Source organism: Gopherus flavomarginatus, chromosome 6, assembly GCF_025201925.1.
Source record: "Gopherus flavomarginatus isolate rGopFla2 chromosome 6, rGopFla2.mat.asm, whole genome shotgun sequence".
Taxonomy (NCBI): Eukaryota; Metazoa; Chordata; order Testudines; family Testudinidae; genus Gopherus; species Gopherus flavomarginatus.
This window is the reverse complement of record NC_066622.1, coordinates 123,000,896-123,020,619: the sequence shown is the minus strand read 5'-3', so window position 1 is coordinate 123,020,619 and position 19,724 is coordinate 123,000,896. Positions and strand designations below refer to the sequence as shown.

The following is a 19,724-nucleotide window of genomic DNA, read 5'->3' as shown; positions in this document are numbered from 1 at the left end:
GGCTTGGAAGCTTCATGGTTAAACCCAACAGTTATAGATTAGGTATAAAGTTATTCTTTATATACATTAGCAGAGCACTGCAGTTAAGGTATGTTTCATTCTTTGTATTCTCAAAGGCAAATGGATGATGTAGCATATACTTCTTGGTCAGTACTAGCCACACTTGTTCAACTTCATGAAATTTAGCACTGAACTACACTTGTAGAAAATAGTGGTTTGTTCTTGTCACATGATTTAAATAAGTCTGCTGCAGTGCAAGCGCCAAGGCTGGGAGTGGAACAACCTGAGTTTTGTAAAGCAAGGTGAAGTAATCAACCCTACTGTAGCTCTAGAACATGTGATCAGACTTGTCTTTACACTTAAGGAAATGGGTTTACACAATTTCAGTATTAAAGTTTTAATATCAAACAATTTGCTCATTGTTATTAATTCTTAATTACAAAACAAGCTCCAAAAAGTTTCATAAAATCAGTAAGTTTCTGCATTAGCTCTGAACCCCATATAAACTAAATGGGTTCAGGTTTCAAGGGTAAGTGTCCATAACTTTTTGGTATAAATTATCTACAAGAAACTGTGGTATAAACAGTATCCTATTCTTAGTGCTGGCTCCACTTAGGATTAGGACAGACCTCATTTTCATAGTCACAAGTAAGCAAAATAGGAGGAAGAATTATTAAAGTTCATTTCCACTGACACAATTCTGTTGCTGGAGCCTGGCTTTACGTAATGCTTCCAGCTGTTTTGCTCTTAGCCACCGCTCTCTTGACAGTGTTGTCTGCCCAGCACTGAGAGAGAGAAACCTGGAAAGGCAAAAGTAGTACAAGTTAAATAGCAGAATTCATACAGATACCTTCTTTCTCATGCCAAAGCTTAAGAGGAAATAGCCCTACTACAACAGGAAGTTACATAACTGTCAAGCAGCTGTCAACAATCGTTATGAACCAACACCCATCTTCCCCCCCCCCCACACACACACACTTTATCCCAGCAGTCAGTGCTTTAGAACCTCTTATTAAGCTAAAAATAGTAAGAGGTATTTAATAATTTCTCTTACTAGCAGTAAAAAGTCTCCCACGTTCTCATTTCAACCTTCCAGTGAGGTGCTGGGGCACTCAAGGGTGGCAAAGCCCCAACTGGGAAGTAAGCAGAAGTCCTTGACATGGGAGTAGGGAGGAAGAGTCTGCCTCCCTGTTCAGTAGCCATAGAACAGTTCTGGCTGTATAAGTGACCATTCCATCAATGGGAATGGACTTAACTTGTCCCTGCTCTTCTTGCCTATGCTATTTTCTTCAATGCTCCCACATATTGCAATTGTTTGAAGAGAGGCAGGCAAACAATTATACAAGTGTCATTGGGAGGCGATTACATGCAGCTCTTACTAGTGAAAAAGCTGATTCACTAGTTATAAGGCTACTCACCTTGCTACAAGAAGAGTTCTGTGAAGGTCATCCGCTGTTATGCTCTCAGGGTCATTCTTACGCATTTCTACAAAGTCTTCCTCTACTGCCTGAATTAAGACAATACATTGGTGGGTAGTTGGGATTAAGCTTCTTGCAGTGAACACAACATGAAGAAGAATCCTAGTTTCCTGAGATTCTAAAATTCTTGCAAGATTTGGATAACTCCAGGTAGGGAGGCTAGGTTCAGCCTTGCTTGCTAGGGAAGCTACAGAGCTACTTCTGCCTGAAAGGCAGTAAAATGGTTGCTCTCTGTACTTCAGAAGGTTCCTTAGAACAGCAGTTCTTAACCAGGAGGTTAGGGCCCTCTGGGGCGCTGTGAGCAGATTTCAGGAGGTCTGCCAAGCAAATCTGTTAGACTCTTGGGGCCCCTGAACCTCACCACCCAGAGCTCAAGCCAAAGCCTGGGCAATTTAGCTTTGTGGGGCCCTGGGCAATTGCCTTGCTTGCTAGCCCCTAATGCGGGCCCTGTTTTTTATATTCAGAAGAACAGTTGTTGTGGCACTAGTGGGCTGTGGAGTTTTTAAAGCACGTTGGGGAGGCCTCAAAGGAAAAAGGTTGAAAACCCCCCTGCCTTAGCATCAAGTCTCCGATCTTTTAAAGGGGGTAAAGCTTTACAATTACCAATTTTGTAAGTCATAGTTTTGTGCCTTTTGCTGAAGTGCTCTGAGCATCAGCAACCCTTCACAGGGACAGAAGTCCACCCAAAAGAAAATGCAGCCCCTGTCCTTTGCAAAGGAGTCCAATACCACATGGAGTTAAGTACAATTACTGACAGGAAAGTAGTACTTCAGCTGTTCCAACAGCTACACAATTACTTCTCCCTTGTGGAGGGACAAGTTGATATAATGTGTTGGTATAAGAGAAGCCTTCCATACCTTGGTCACTTCATCAGATATGCTGTAATCCAACAGCCTCAGCAAGCTTAAGTAGATGCGGAATTTGTTCAGCATGGATGGCAGCACTGCTGTGAGAAGGCTGTTCATGTACTCCTCCATGTTTGGGGGAATTATCTGTGGCTGTAAGTGGACCTGGCAATCTGACTGAGAAACAAGAAGGGTTGCACATCATCCTTTTCCCCATTCACAGCTGTTCTATTCCAGTCAGACACACTTATGATTCCACTACAATGGTGGACATCAGTGTCACCCCATGTTATTGATGAAGACGGGATAAAATCCGTTTAATAACAATTTAATAAGAAATGAAAAACCTCTTTCCTGAAGAACCCCCTGTCTGAAATCCCACTACTGCTGTTTTAATCTTCTTTGGAAGGGAGCATTTTTGCTTTGAACAGGAATCAATTTCACAACAGCCAAGAGAGCAAAGGCTCGGTACATAGAGGGTGAAGACAAGTAGTACACAGTATGATTAGTTGTTCAAACAGCTGGAGACATATCTACATAATCCATCATACATAAATACAAGCTTAAGTCATATTCTTTTCAGTATGAATGTGAGAGGGAGCTCTCTCCACCATAACCAGGAAAGGATAGTTATTGCGCTGGAATGAGATTGCTTTATAATAAATCTGCGTCTACAATCTTTTTCCATTACCAGAAATACCCATATACTCTAATCATTTTCATCCTCTTGCTATCATTTCTACAGCATGCAGCCACAGAGAGAGAAATGTCAGTTTTTCCTTTCACTGAATAATTTTTTTGCAGGCCAGTGTCACTAAATACAGGTTTTCTAGATGCACTAGCTGGAACACTAACCCATGTCAGCAGTTTGTCTATGCAGCTTAAGGCAACAAGATCATTTCCTGGACATCACTCATTCCTGGAAATGACATGCTTGGTTTTCATTAAGCAGCTGTCAAACTGTAATGATCCCCCAATTGAAGAAGACCTTGCCATACCGGTAGGAGTGATCTGCCTTCTGAAGTGGTAAGTACGTTAATATTGCACGGGAATTCCAGCTGGTGGTAACTGAAGTCATAATCCACCTTCTGCCAAGTTATCAGGTTACCCAGTGCTGTCACATTACGCACACCTAGAGAAGCAAGAAGACAGGTGCTGACAGCTGGATGTAAACAATTGCCAGAGTTGAAATAGATTTTTCATTCAGGTTTTAATTAGCAGTTAGCAGAAACTATTACTTGGTCACAGTGGAAACAGCTTGGTTACTAAAATAACCTGAGGTGCTAAACAAAATCAGCGCCTGTGAAGGATTTCAGGTACAAAGATGACCTGCCCTAATATTAGTGTAGTTTATGGGAAAGGTCAAGATTATAAACAGGTAGAAATTTACGCAAAATTTGTTAGAGGGAATAAGGCTGTGGTTATCAGAGAGTTAAACCTGAGATTGGAATGGGGACCTTACAAGTGAGTAATTCAGGCCATCCCAAATGAATATGGCTAACGCTTTATTCCAAACCGCACCAGCGTGCATTCTGTATATTTTAGAAATGTGCTTTAAAAGTTCTGACTTTTTGGTATCTTTATGGCTATAAAGTCTAGAGACCATAGACACTGCTGGCTCAGCTCTCCAATGGATTGACTTGAAGGGTGCAGGATCAGGGCCTTGGAGTTTAAATACACAAGCCTCAGAACCACACCTTTTCTGTACCAACTTGTTCCCCCACCCTCCAAATAAACCACACACACACAAATCTTTCAAGTCATATCGCAGGATCATGCAAGACCAGGAGTGCTTATCTAGCACCACTGACAGAGGCATAAAGCTCCAGTTTCTAGCCAAGGAGAGATGAGATACTGGACTTTTAATGTATAGAAATAATTGAACTGGCTGAGACACACCCATTTTTCCTAGCTTCAAAAGGCCATAGGCTGAGGCTACCCGCTCCAGCAGGTTTAGATGGAATACGTTCCTTTCTAACATTCATGAATATCGTTATTAGTCAGACAGAAGAAGCTCTTAGCATGGAAGGAGGTTACAGTGTTTGCTAGAGTGACATTTCATAGCATCAAGGAAACTCGGCAAGCTTCGGGATCCAAATGCTGATCATGTGCATCATAATGCACTTGCACTGGCCCTAAACAGCTGAGCTGGTGAGTGAATTTAAACAGACCTTTTCATGACATTCATAAACCACAATTTGTTCTCCAAAACTGGCTGTATAACTGCAGTAAGCTATAAGTAAGTAGGCATGTCTGATATTGCTGCTGCTCAAACTAAGTCGTCATGTTACTTTTAAACTGCATTAGGAACCACAGAATAATCCATGTTTTGCCAAATGAAATGGGAAACAATGTTAATCTATTACAAACCACTTTCTAAAATGAAGTAGTCAATTAGAGAAGCCTAGCATGATGGTGTTATTGTCTCTTGGGAAGTTCTGGAAGACCATAAAGGTTAGGGGATTGGTGATGAGCTTTAAGAGCCTTTTTACTCCATCGATGGTTAGATTCTACACCTGAAGGTCTGTAGTGACCAAAACAGTAAAGATCTTCAGATATCATGAGTAGTTCAGTGTGAAAACACAGATCCAAGGGCTTACATGAAATAACTGGTGATTTTGGACCAGATCCTGGAGAACTGATATCACATCATAAAACACAAAACTCACCAAGCATGAACTATTCTCTCACTCTAAAGTGGAATACTCTTTTGTACTCGGCCCATTTGTCGATGTGGGATAGCTTCCACTATAGCTGACCCTGTTGCTCCAATTCTAAGTACAACTTTACTGTGCAGGGCTGTCAAACCAGCACTACACATTTAAATTAAAAAACAAAGCAGCTTTTGACAGATTCTCTACAGCACTCCCCTCTGTTTGTGCATTACTTTTAAAATGGCAATATACTGACACTTTACATTTGGAGATAAGGGAACAAATCACTTTTGGAATCCAAGCAGAGAAGAATGCCTCATTGTGTAAAAGGTGTATTAGGCCGGCCAACTAAAATGAGGAACAGCAGAAAGATTAAATGGGAGAGAGGAACTGACTAAAATCTTTAGTTATCCCAGACTTCTGCTAGAGTCAATAAAATCAAACAAACCCATTTATTTTAAAAATTACAGCAAGTTCCTTCCAAAAAACAAAACAAAACCAAAAAACCACACCACCAGAAAAGACTAAGTAAAAAAAAAAAAAAAAGGAATTTCAACTTCTAGTTTAAAAATAGTTTGTTGAAATAGTGAAACCTAGCTGATAAAAATCAGATTTCTCCTGACCACCACCTGTGCCAAATGCTTTGTATCTTGCAGTCCAGCAGACAGACATTAACAACTCTTTAAAAAGGCTGGTAAGCTGTGTATAATTTCTTTCCCCTCTCCATTCCTTAGTTAATTACAGCAACACAGTATCAACTTGATATCTAAAACTGGCTACTTCTGTACAGTTTTAAAATTGTCTACACTGTGTCTGGCCGTTGGTCTCAACTGTTCAAAATATACAAATTAACACTTAAGGTTCCTGGTTATTCCACTGTTAATGCTTGTAAAGAAGATGAAAAGAGGTCTATAATAGACTAGAGCATCTCTTAACAGTGGAACTTAAGATCATGCATCAGGACTGTTTTTGATGTTACAAGCTCCAGGAGGGACAAGATACCCTTGTTATATAAGGCTGATTAAGATGCTTCTTCTATTTTAATCACCTTCACTGGCTTCCTATTCATCTGTGCTTCAATTCAAAATTGGCCCCCTTGGGTTTGTAGACACATTGCTTTTGCTCTCTTTACTTATCTGATCTTGTGTTCCAACCTGATGTCCCCTACCTGAAGCTGGAAGATGGAGGGGGGAGAAAAGTGAATAAGCACCCCAAGTGTATGTCCCAGCTACCTGAACCCTTATTCCTCTGCCTCACTCCCAGCTATCAAATTACTTTTCTTCAAAACTCACCTTAAGTCTACCCTCTCAGTCTAGGTTATGATTCATTGCTTTATACAAAGGAGTGTTGTAAGCAAGACACACGAAATAATTCTTCTACTCTACTCAGCCTCAACTGGAATAGTGTGTCCAGCTCTGGGCACCACACTTCAGGAAAGATGTGGACAAACTGGAGAAAGTCCAGAGGAGAGCAACAAAAAGGATTAAAGGTCTAGAAAATATGATCTGTGAAGAAAAAATTGGGTTTGTTTAGTCTGAAGAAGAGAAGACTGAAGGGGGACATGATCACAGTCTTCAAATACATAAAAGGCTGTTATCAGCCTCCTCTTTATAAGTTTTTCTCCTTATTCATTGAGGACAGGACAAGAAGTAATGGTCTTAAATTGCATCAAGGGAGATTTAAATTAGAGATTAGGAAAACTTCCTGTCAGGGTAACTAAGTACTGGAACAAATTGCCTAGGGAGGTTGTGGAATCTCCATCATTGGAGGATTTTAAGAACAGGTTAGACAAATACCTGTCAGGATAGTCTAGATAATACTTAGTCCTGCCTCAGTGCAGGGGACTGGACTAAATGACTTATTAAGGTCCCTTCCAGTCCTACATTTCTCTGATACACAGAACAAGTCACGGTTTACAAGATGAATTTTGGAAATCCATAATACACAAATGAAAACTACTTGTTCCCACACAGCATTCACTTTTCAAATGGGAAAAAAAAAAGAAAAAAACCTTAAGTGACTTCAGTGCTCAAAGGTGTCAGCTATGCAGCCAGGGGTGGTTCTGTTTTCTACAGGAAAGGTGCTATACAAAGGACAGAAACGTAAGGTTCCCCACACCGCCCTACTTGTGACTAACCCAAGACCTGAAAAGACCACTTCTTATGGGGCAAGACCGTAGCTCAGGCTACAGCTTCATTTAATTTCTGGCCTTTTCTATTGTAGTGCCAAAGAAGTCAGTTGTCCAGGTGTTCTTTGCAATGCAAGTACCGATGAACTAAGAAATCAGACTGAGCAGTACCAGCTCATTTCACAATGGTCATTTGCACCCTCTCCTAGATTTTAACTGCTCACCTACAGGTGAAAAGATTCCTAATTACCTACCTCTTCTCACCCTTTCTAGGAGTTCTATTTAGAGCTACCAGTATTTACCTGAAACCTAGCATATTTTAAATTTAATATTTTAACTAAAACAAAATATCCAGATGCTTCCTGACAATAAAGCAGTAATAAGAGAAATAAGATACAACTGCCTTGTTGAACAGTGATCAGACACACAACTCCACATAACAAGGCCACAGACTGACAGCAAACTAGTCTGAGACGTGAATCAGTTGTGATATCCATGGACAAAGTGTCAAGTATCAGAGGCATAGCCGTGTTAGTCTGGATCTGTAAAAGCAGCAAAGAGTCCTGTGGCACCTTACAGACTAATTGACGTACTGGCGCATGAGCTTTCATGGGTGAATACCCACTTCGTTGGATGGACAAAGTGGTTTTTCCCCACATAGCTTAAAATGTATTAAAAGGTTTAACTATTGGCACATAATTAACGTCACTGTGTCTTGAAATGTACTAATTCAGTCCACTATAATGTATTAGGTCAAAGTTTTACAGGGAGGACAGGAACACAAAGCATTGCCTACCTGTTGTATCCAGCTGTCCTTGCTCAAGCAGGGTCTCGTCTATCACAAGGGAAGTGTTACTAGCCAGTTGCAATACTCCACTGACTAGGCGGTTAGCTGTGTAGTCCTTGTGTGGGATAAATCGTGAGCGATTCATGTTTTCTATGGTCATCTGCAGACGATAGGACTGCCAAGAACAAGGAAAATTATTAGCTAAGTAGGCAAATCCCCACTCCTCCACCTGCCTTGTTAGGTAAAAGTATCCTGCTTTAATAGGATCATTAAGTCTAGAATTCCACAATACGTACAAAATTATAAGGACAATTAAATGGAATACACAGTAGATTTATGTAATCACAAGTTCCAAAGCTCTTAAAGGGAAAGAGGATTTCAAAGACAAAACAATTTTATGATGAGTTAAGTTTTTTAAAATAGTTATATATAGCTATGGGAATATCAGTACAATGTGATGCAGTACTGCAAGTTACCAGTCAATACGGTCCCTGTTCAAATTACTGTTTTCTCTGCAGAATACCCTTCAGGAATTTGTGGTCACTGGGGGAAGGAAGGAGGGAGAAATCTAGATTCTTTCTAGGATGAAAGTTCCACTCTCATTTTAGTTGTTGGGCTATCCTTTAACTAGTGATCAGGAACCTGCCTCAAACCGAACTTAACTGTATTTTTAAAACAAAAATTAACATTACAGTCAAAATCACTGCACAATCATAAATCCATTAAAGCATATTAATGCCATTCTTACTGCTGGAACAAGCTGCTGGATAATGCGGTATATGTGCTCTGTGAAGATACTATTTCTTGGACAGCCACTCAAGTTGACTGTGAATTTTCCCAGAGGAAGCACATCTCTTCTCGCATAGCTAGAAGAAAAAAGATCGATCAGTTGAACACTTGATACAGGGACTGCACCCCGATAAGTCCGAAAAACTTTCTATAATCAAAATACACCCATAAGAAGAACCCCAAGCTGTGCGTGAACCATAACCCTCATTGCTGTGCGTGAACCATAACCCTCATCACTTTGCTTATATGTCATTCCTTTTCTCACATCTTTTTCTTTCTTGGGGACAGTGACTGTTTTCCTGTGTGTCTACACAGGATTAGAACATGTGGGGTGCTACGGCACTATACACAGATGGTAGCTCGCACATGTAAAAATGAATCTCATATCAACTTATCTATGACCTTTAACACTAGATCAGTGACCGAACCATGAGAAATTGGACTAATTATGACTAATGTCATGGGGCACACACTCTTCCACCAAGGCAGAAAGGGGCTTAACGAGCTTAAAAAGGAGTCCTGCCCAGTTGGAAATGACAGGCAGAAACAGCAGATGATGTAATCGTTTCTGCACCTCAGAAGGCACTGCAGGCTAGGCAGACCATCAGAAGACTGGCTGGAAAACTGAGGCTGAATGCCTGCTTGACCACAAAACGTCAAAGGGGTGCATTAAGGGGGCTGTGTTGGTGAGTATCTGAGCGTCTGTTGCGGAGACAATTTGACCATGTGCCTGATTGTTTGAAAAGTGTGAATTGGGAGTGCTTTGTTCCAGGTGGGCCTTGAGTGGGCCTGATTGTTACAGAAAGGCAGCCAGTTGCGAACCAGCTGAGCGGCGAACAGCAGAGAGGCTAACGGAGTTCGCCTGGGGAGAACCCACTGAAGCTTTCATCTTGCAGGCTTCTCTGAGTAATTACTGCAACAGCTGAGGAAGCTCTTAGAAGGAAGGTAATATGGATGGTGAGCAATCAGCTGTTCTGACCGGCACAGGATGTGCCACGTTCGTCTTTCTTCCACAGGACAGAAGCGACTGTCTGTACAAAAAGCAAGCTGGTCTCCATATTGGAAGAGAAGGTTCAGGGTCTGGAGAAACAAGTGTCAACCCTGCATTGCATAAGAGAAAATGATTTCCTGAACGGACGTCAGGGTATGCTTCTACAGGCACAACATTCTGAGGAATCAGAGCAGGCTGCACAGCGGCGACAGAAGGACAATGAAGAAAATTGGCAGCATGTAACCTCCAGAAGAAAGAGGAGCGCCAATGTACCAGCAGTGCAGATATTAGGTGAGCAACCGTTTTCATATTCTTTCTACAGGTACTAATGCGGAGAATGGACTAGTTGATATATCTGAGGGAAGGGAGCAGAAGGAAACTCCACTGATTGGAAGGCATGAGATGCACTGTCCTAGGGATGGTGGTTCCATGACCGCCATTCCCAAGAGAAGAAGGCGGGTGGTGGTGATCGGGGACTCCCTCCTAAGGGCGACTGAGTCATCTATCTGCTGCCTGATCAGGAAAAACGGAGAAGTGTGCTGCTTGCCAGGAGCCAGGATTCACGATGTGATGGAGAGACTGCCGAGACTCATCAAGTCCTCGGATCACTACCCCTTCCTGCTTCTGCACGTGGGCACCAATTATACTGTCAAGAATGACCTTGAGCAGATCACTGCAGACTACGTGACTCTGGGAAGAAGGATAAAAGAGTTTGAGGTGCAAGTGGTGTTCTTGTCCATCCTCCTGTGGAAGGAAAACGCCCAGTTGGAGACCATCGAATCCTGGAAGTCAACGAATGGCTATGCAGGTGGTGACGGAGAGAAGGCTTTGGATTCTTTGACCATGGGAACGTGTTCCAAGAAAGAGTGCTAGACAGAAATGGGTGCCACCTAACAAAGAGAGGGAAGAGCACCTTCGCAAGCTAGTGAGGAGGCCTTTGAACTAGGTTCACTGGGGGAAGGAGACCAAAGCCTGGAGGTAATACCAGGATGAAGCATGAGCAGGAGAACACAAGAGAGGACTCCTGCCTCATACTGAGAAAGCAGGACAATCAGTGAGTTATCTTAAGTGCCTACACACAAATGCAAGAAGCCTGGGAAACAAGCAGAGAGAACTGAAGTCCTGGCACAGTCAAGGAATTATGCTGTCGTTGTAGTAACAGAGACTTGGTGAGATAACTCACATGACTGGAGTACTGTCATGGATGGATATAAACTGTTCAGGAAGGACAGGCAGGACAGAAAAGGTCAGGGAGTTCCATTGTATGTAAGAGAGCAGTATGACTGCTCAGAGCTCCAGTATGAAACTGCAGAAAAACCTGAGTCTCTGGATTAAGTTTAGAAGTCTGAGGAACAAGGGTGATGTCAGGGTGGAAGTCTGCTATAGATCATCAGACCAGGGTGATGAGGTGGATGAGGCATTCTTCAGGCAACTAACAGCAGTTACTAGATCACGGGCCCTGGTTGTCATGGGGGAATTCAATCACTGAGATATCTACTGGGAGAGCAATACAGCAGTGCACAGACAATCCAGAAAGTTTTTGGAAAGTGTAGGAGACAATTTCGTAGTGAAAGTGCTGGAGGAACCAACTAGGGGCAGAGCTCTTCTTGACCTGCTGCTCACAAACAGAGAAGAATTAGTAGGGGAAGCAAAAGTGGACGGGAACCTGGGAGGCAGTGACCATGAGATGGTCGAGTTCAGGATCCGGACACAAGCAAGAAAGAGCAGCAGAATACGGACCCTGGACTGCAGAAAAGCAGAGTTTGACTCCCTCAGGGAGCTGATGGGCAGGATCCTCTGGGAGAATAACGTGAGGGGGAAGGAGTCCAGGAAAACTGGCTGTATTTTAAAGAATCCTTATTGAGGTTGAATGAACAGATCACCCCTGATGTGTAGAAATAATAGTAAATATGACAGGCGACCAGCTTGGCTTACCAGTGAAATCCTTGCTGATCTTATACACAAAAAAGAAGCTTACAAGAAGTGGAAGATTGGACAAATGACCAGGGAGGAGTATAAAAATTTTGCTCAAGCATGCAGAAGTGAAATCAGGAAAGCTAAATCACACTTGGAGTTGCAGTTAGCAAGGGATGTTAAGAGTAATAAGAAGGGTTTCTACAGGTATGTTAGCAACAAGAAGGTGGTCAAGGAAAGTGTGGGCCCTTTACTCACTGGAGGAGGCAATCTAGTAACAGACGATGTGGAAAAAGCTAATATACTCAATGCTTTTTTTGCCTCTGTCTTCATGAACAAGGTCGGCCCCCAGACTACTGCACTGGGCAGCATAGTGGGAGGTTGGGGGCGGGCAAAGGTGACCAGCCCTCTGTGGAGAAAGAAGTGGTTCAGGACTATTTAGAAAAGCAGGATGAGCACAAGTCCATGGGGCCGGATGCACTGCATCCGAGGGTGCTAAAGGAGCTGGCGGATGCGATTGCTGAGCCATTGGCCATTATCTTTGAAAACTCATGGCAATCGGGGACAGTCCCAGATGACTGGAAAAAGGCTAATGTAGTGCCCATCTTTAAAAGAGGGAAGGAGGAGGATCCGGGGAACTACAGGCTAGTCAGCCTCACCTCAGTCCCTCGAAAAATCACGGAGAAGGTCCTCAAGGAATCAATTTTGAAACACTTCAGGGAGAAGAAAATGATCAGGAACCGTCAGCATGGATTCACCAAAGGCAAATCATGCCTGACTAACCCAATTGCTTTCTATGATGAGATAACTGGCTCTGTGCATGAGGGGAAAGCACTGGACATGTTATTCCTTGACTTCAGCAAAGCTTTTGATAGGGTCTCCCACAGTATTCTTGCCAGCAAGTTAAAGTAGTATGGGCTGGATGAATGGACTATAAAGGTGGATAGAAAGCTGGCTAGATCATTGGGTTCAATGGGTAGTGATCAATGGCTCAGTGTCTAGTTGGCAGCCGGTATTAAGCAGAGTGCCCCAAGGGCCGGTCCTAGAGCTGGTTTTGTTCAGTATCTTCATTCACGATCTGGACGATGGCATGGACTGCACCCTCAGCAAGTTTGCAGATGACACTAAACTGGGAGGAGTGGTAGATATGCTGGCAGATAGAGAGAGGTTACAGAGGGACCTAGACAAATTAAAGGATTGGTCCAAAAGAAATCTGATGAGGTTCAACAAGGAAAAGTGCAGAGTCTGGCACTTAGGACGGAAGAATCACATGCACTGCAACAGACTACGGACCGAGTGGCTAGGCAACAGTCCTGCAGAAAAGGACCTAGGAGTTACAGCGGACAAGAAGCTGGATATGAGTCAACACTGTGCCCTTGTTGCCAAGAAGGCTAAGGGCATTTTGGGCTGTATAAGTAGGAGCATTGTCAGCAGATTGAGGGACGTGATCATTCCCCTCTATTCGGCACTGGTGAGGCCTCATCTGGAGTACTGTGTCCAGTTTTGGGCCCCACACTACAAGAAAGATGAGAAAAAATTGGAAAGAGTCCAGCGGAGGGCAAAAAAAATGATTAAGGGGCTGGAGCACGACTTATAAGGAGAGGCTGAGGGAACTGGGATTGTTTAGTTTGCAGAAGAGAAGAATGAGGGGGGATTTGATAGCTGCTTTCAACTACCTGAAACGGGGTTCCAAAGAGGATGGATCTAGACTGTTCTCAGTGGTAGCAGATGACAGAACAAGGAGTAAGGGTCTCAAGTTGCAGTGGGGGAGGTTTAGGTTGGATATTAGGAAAAACTTTTTCACTAGGAGGGTGGTGAAGTACTGGAATGGGTTACCTAGGGAGGTGGTAGAATCTCCTTCCTTAGCAGTTTTTAAGGTCAGGCTTGACAAAGCCCTGGCTGGGATGATTTAGTTGGGGATTGGGCCTGCTTTGAGCAGGGGGGTGGACTAGATGACCTCCTGAGTTCTCTTCCAACCCTGATGTTCTATGAATGTTAGAGTCACTAGAATAACGATGAAAACAGATTTCCACTTAGACCATAAAATGTCCTATCTACACAAGCATTCTTTGTGCCATTATGAAGTTTACTAGGCCTACCATATATTCAGGTTTCCCAGATGCTGGGTACTAGGGTGAAATTCCTGATCTTCAAATAAGCTATTTGAAAATTGGCCAGGTATCACACCAGCAACACTGTCGGCTGTTCAGTGCAACATACCTGACAGCTACACACAAACTGCTTTTTCTCTCAGGTGTATGTACATAAGTTTACATTTTCCAGGGTGACTCATGATTTTGGGTGTTCAACTGGACATACCTTACAAAAGTCTGACTTTTAGAGAGTTGGTGTTCAGGTTATTTTTTTAAGGCATCTTAAGTTGGGCAATTAAGATCACTAGCGGTTTTTGAAAATGTAGATAACTTTTTAATGAACAAGAATAAATCAAAGAAAAATAATGTCAGTCATTCTCTAAAGTAATGGTTCTCAACCCATGGGCCACTTGCGGCCCAATCAGCACAGACCTCTGACATCCTTAGCACTGTAACTAGGGCAAGGTAGGAGGCGTACCTGTGCTGGGCACAGAGTCAGCGGAGGGGTGTGTTTGCGCAAAAATGGGGTGGTGCAGGATTAGGCAGAGTGACATCAGCCCCCCCGCAAGCAGGATTGGGCCCTGCAGCATCAGCAGGAGACTAGAGTGCTCAGTGCTTCCCCACCCTGCAGAATTGTGGGTCCAGTGACACCGGCTGCAGCAGGATCACTGGCACAGGCCACAGAGGCAGGTAGGCAGGGCACGCTGAATGGCTGAGCTAGTGCAGCCGAAGTAGGAGACCAGTGGGCATGGGGAGGAGGGTGCAGGGGGCTAGGGCTGCAGGAAGGGAGGTGCAGAGGCCTGAGGCACAGGGAGGTTTGCCAACTTTCTAATTGCAGAAAACAGGACACCTCTGCACTGCCCCTTCCCAGAGGCCCTGCCACCAGCTCCACCTCTTCCTCAGGCACTGCCTGCTCTTCTCCCCCCAACCCATCACTCACTCCCCGCCTCAGGACTCATTTGCCACCTGCAGAACCAGGCTGGGAGGAGCTGTTGCCGAGCCTGCCTGCCCATATCTCGACACAGGAGGGATGTGGGGGGTGGGAAGGGTTGGTCCATAGAGTAAGGGGACAGGGGCAATTGGAGCATGACAGGGTTGAGGGGGGTGACTGGTCCCCGGAACAAGGGGCTGGGGGAAATTGGAGCACAGTGGGGTAGAGAGGACAGACAGGATTCCCACTCTCCCCACCACTACCTACTTCTTCACTGGAGAGTCTGGAGCCAGGTCCCAGAGCCAGCCAGTTCTCTCCATAAGGAGTCAGCAGCTGAGCAGAGAGCAGTTCCTCTAGGCCAGTGGTTCTCAACCTGCAGCCCATGGGCTGCTTGTGGCCTAGTCTGCACACAGCTGCTGCCCATATGACATCCTCAGGGCCATACATGTTGTATATTGCATGGATGCTACCCACTTAACACAGAGAGCTGCAAATGCAGCCCACAGTGGTAAATAGATTGAGAATCACTGCTGTAGGCTGTAACAGCAGCTGCTGCTCTTCCTGCCCCCAGTGGTGGAGGCTGGAAGCTGGATTTTTAGTGTCCAGACCGCAGAGCTGACCAGACACTGTCAGGTTTCCTTTTCAACCGGACTTTCTGGTCGAAAACCGGACACCTGGCAACTCTAGGAGGGGGATGCTGCCAGTGTATGGGAGATAGAATCTAGATAGGGGGACTAGGAGCATGGGGAGCAGTCCCTGTGTGGGTCCTTCTTCCCTGGATAGGGCCAGTCCAGTGTTGTGGGGGGGGGGGGGGAGGTGCAGTCTGGATGCTGGGGGGACAGTCCCAGGGGGGTTAGGTGATGGGCAGCATTCCCTTGTTTTGGGGGGGGGGGCAGTATGAGAAGGGACTGTGTGAATGGGAGACAGTCCCTGGCTAAGGAGGCACCCCACACCAGACAGGGCTACCTATCTTTGCAGACAGGCTCTGCAGTAGCATGGAAATGAGTGACAATAAGCCATGCCTACCTTACAATAAATTAATTAATTTTAACAGTTAATGTTTTGACTCATTTTGCTAATTTAAAATGCTCTTGGTAGACATTTGCCAGTGTTGAAATGAAAGGTACTATATCGATTTGAATGGTATTGCCATCATATAACAAATCCTAAACCTTATTTATTTATTTATTTTTAAATAGATGTACACGTAGTATATATATTGTATGGATGTGGCCCACAGTGGTAAACAGGCTGAGAACCACCGCTCTAAATTATTAATGGAAATGTAGTAATAGCGTGTCCTGCTCACACACAGAGAAGAGATTAGATAGGAAACATGACATCTGCATTGTTTTCATATATATCGCTTGAAGATTTTAGTCTAATCTAAAGACAGAATTAAAAAAAAGGTGGAAAAGGAACAGAAGTGGGAGGGACTTTGTCAACTCAAATGCTAGGAAAATACTAAGCTTTATAATTAGCCTTCTTTAAAATCTATTTGGACAGTGGACAATAATCTCTGCATTTGTGCCTAATACAATGGGGCCCCTCAGTTGGAGCCTCCCTGGGCACTACTGGAATATAAATACTTATACCATAAAAAAGTTATTCATAGACTCTGATAGACTGGTAAAAATAAGCAGATAATATTTTTAAAAACAAATACATTAAGTGTTCTCAGCAGACATCTACGTACTTACACTGTGGAGATGAGATGCAATATAAGGTACTCAGCAGCCAAGCTGTCTCCTAAGAGTGCATGAGTGAGGAATCCAAGCAGTTCTGCTCTAAGTGGCGAAAGTTCCATCATAAAACTAGACACAACTGACAAAGCAGAAGACTAGTGTCAGAAATACCCTGCATCTGTTCCCCCTCCTCTTCAAACGAGGCTTACCTTATGTTGCAATATCACACATTGGGAATGGTGAGTGGAAAAGAACAGCACTACTCTGTGAGTAAAGTTTTTTCATTTAGCTAGACTTTTCCTACCTGTTTTAGATTCAGGACACTATTCCTTGCTCTGCAGATTTGAGATGGAATAATGCCCTCTATTTAAACTTAGGGTACATCTACACCATCTGCCGATTTGGTGGGTAGCGATCGATCTATTGGGGATCGATTTATCGTGTGTAGTGTAGACGCGATAAATCAATCCCTGATCGGTCTCCCATTGACTGCTGAATTCCAGCTCAGCAAGAGGTGAAAGTCGACGGGGGAGCGGCGGCCATCGATCCCGTACTGCGAGGACACAAAGTAAGTGATTCTAAGTCGACCTAAGATACATCAACTTCAGCTACGCTATTCTCGTAGCTTAAGTTGCATATCTTAGATCGATCCCCCCTAGTGTAGACCAGGCCTTAGTGTATCTAATTAGAGCGATTTTACTCAAATGGGTCTTCTTTCCTAGACTACGCAAATTCAGTTCAGTCTTTTTCACTATGTTGTTTTATGCTCTATTGCTGTGCTTTTCTGTATCTTGCTTTTTGCCACACCATTCCTGAACTCTGGTGATCATAACTTCATGCAACTTAATTGTTTTGTCTTAGAGTGGTGCCCTGAGGCCTCCATCAGAGCAGAGCTCAGAGTACTAGGTGTTATACAATGCTAAGACAGCTCCTGCCCCAAACAGCTAACAATCTAAATTTAACCTGAATAAGGGGAGGGGGAAGTAGGAAGGCAATAGTATAGTAACAGATACCAGCTATATGCACAATTTACAAGTTTGGCCCAAAATTTTCAAAAGCTGAAATCTGAAATAAGGTTCCTAAACAAGTTGGCCGACTATCCGTAGAGCCAAGTAAACAGCTTTTGACAAAGCATTGATTTTTAGACTCCTGTTTTTTGAAAGTCTTGGCTCAAGTCTTTTGTCATTTGAATAACAATAAATGAGACATTAATGATCTCGGTTATCCTTGCCTGCAATAGAAACAGTCACATCAGGGAAATGAAGAGCTAAACTGTTGCCTCACTTATTATACAGATTTCTATGGCATGCCTATCTGTCCCCTCACACACACTTTAATATCTGAATGCCATTACTTGATTTTATTTTGAACATTTTATTTAGAAGATCCTAAGGTATATTATACAAACCGAGAGGTAATGTATATAGAAGTTCCACCTGACATTGTCAGCCTCTGTTACATATGCCCAATTACAATAGACTCGTTCTGAATTATTATAGTGTATTCCTGCATCACAACCAAAATGTTTGACTGTTATTTTCCATTTGAAGTATTTAAAGGAAAAAAGTGAGTTGAGAGGAAGTGGTATATTATCTCCTTGCTCCTTGGGAATTACAGGAGCATATAAATTCTCACATTCAGAGAAAGTTATTTTTATTTTATCAAAGTTTATCTCACACTGATACAAACAGAGTTTGGCTTGAATGCTGTCTAATCTCCTCTGGCAGCATTTGCACTCCTCGGTTTACTATGCTTACCAATATGGAACAAGCTATTCTTCAAGTGACTGCTCATATGCATTCCAGTTAGGTGTGTGCGCGCCGTGTGCACGTTCATCGGAGAAACTTTTACCCTAGCAACACTCGGCGGGTCAGCAGGGTGCCCCCTGGAGTGGGTCCGCTATGGCGCCGGATATATACCCCAGCCAACCCGGCCACCCTTCAGTTCCTTCTTACCACCCGTGTCGGTCGTTGGAACAGTGGAGTGCGGCTTAGCTGACCTCCACCTTCCCTAGCTATTCGCTCTTCTAGTTATATTCAAAGTGTAGTTAACTGTTATTGTATATATATATATAGTTCATTAGAGTTAGTTATAGTTCATAGTTATAGTTGTTAGTTAGTAAGTGTTGCGGGGTTCGGGGGGTAGCCCCTTCCCCGCACCCAGTGCCGGAGCTCATGCCTGGCTCACTGGGCTTCAAGCAGTGCTCGGTCTGTCATAGTCCAATGCCGACAGGAGATCCCCACAACTCCTGTTTGAAGTGCCTACAGGAATCGCACTTACTGGCTAAGTGCCCAATTTGCAAGGCTTTTAAGCCAAGAACCAAAAAGGAGCGGGACATTAGGTTAAAGCAGCTCCTAATGGAAGCGGCCCTGACACCGTCGCCCTTGGCACCGAGCACGAGCCAGTCGGTGAGCAGAGGCACCTCTACAGCACTGGGCGTCGCCGGTACGCCTAAGGATTCCCGGCACCGAAGTCAACTCCGCGCCGCTCCCTCTCCCAGAGGTCGAAGACGGCGAAGGGTCAGACGGCAACACCAACGTTGCAGCCAGAGACTGCACCTAAGTCTGACCGCCCGGCACCAATACCTGCCGCAGCACAGCCGAAACCGGTACCATCAACTCCAGCCCGACGAGGGCCGTTGAGTCCGGCATCTGACAGCTCCCCGGCACCGGCCGTGGTAGAGCTCACTTTGCTATCTACCCCGGAGACTTTCTCCGCAGCGAGGGACTTGATCGCCATCACCGAGGCGGCACCGTCCCTACCCCCGGCACTGCCGGTGCGGGTATTGCAGTCCATGGACAAGCCGACCCTGACCAGACCGCCGTCTGTCAGCGTAGCAGACCGGCACCGCTCAAGATCACGATCCTGCAGATGCTCTGAGTCGAGACATTGTTCCTGCTCTTGACGTCGCTCTTGGTCCCGGCGCCAGTCCCCGCCACGGCACCGGTCAGACTCTCACTCCCCAACCCGCTACTCGCGGTACCGCTCCAGTTCCCGGCACCGTCCCAGGCACCATACCTCCCGGAGCAGGTCAGGGCGTAGAGACTCAAGATCCCGGTCAACCTCCTGGCACCGGGCCGGTCGCAGGTCCCGGTCCCGCTCTCGGTACTGCTCCGTGTACTAGCACCGGTCCCCACGATCGAGGGGTGCGAGATCAGTCGGGACTTCAGCTCCAGGCTTTTCTGCTCCACCATGGCCGTCCAGACACACGTCCGTATCCTCCCAGGCGGACAGCTATTACGACCAGGACCGGGATACGGAGGTACCTATGGGGGTTTTCCAGGACTCTCGGCCGCAGGACATAGGACCTCAGCAGTGGTCCTTCTGGACACCCTGGGCGTACCACCAAGCCCAGGGTGCCCCCCTGGTCCAGACCCGCTCTGCTGCCTCAGAACATCGGGCACCAGAGGCTACCATTCCCCCCCACCC

At 44.8% G+C, this 19,724-nt stretch overlaps 1 protein-coding gene across 4 annotated transcripts in view; it reads right to left on the bottom strand.

The window, feature by feature from the left end:
- Nucleotides 1–381: 381 nt before the first annotated feature.
- The window catches only part of MCMBP (minichromosome maintenance complex binding protein), a 41,455-nt gene continuing 22,112 nt past the window's right edge, over nt 382–19,724 (bottom strand). For all 4 annotated transcript variants that reach the window (XM_050958991.1, XM_050958990.1, XM_050958992.1 and 1 more), the window contains 7 exons: nt 16,311–16,434; nt 8,641–8,758; nt 7,902–8,067; nt 3,322–3,455; nt 2,336–2,500; nt 1,419–1,507; nt 382–800 (listed from right to left, as the gene is read on the bottom strand). In XM_050958991.1, coding sequence (XP_050814948.1) covers nt 674–800; nt 1,419–1,507; nt 2,336–2,500; nt 3,322–3,455; nt 7,902–8,067; nt 8,641–8,758; nt 16,311–16,434 — 923 coding nt within the window. In that variant the 3' untranslated portion in view covers nt 382–673. The remainder of the gene's footprint in view (nt 801–1,418; nt 1,508–2,335; nt 2,501–3,321; nt 3,456–7,901; nt 8,068–8,640; nt 8,759–16,310; nt 16,435–19,724) is intronic.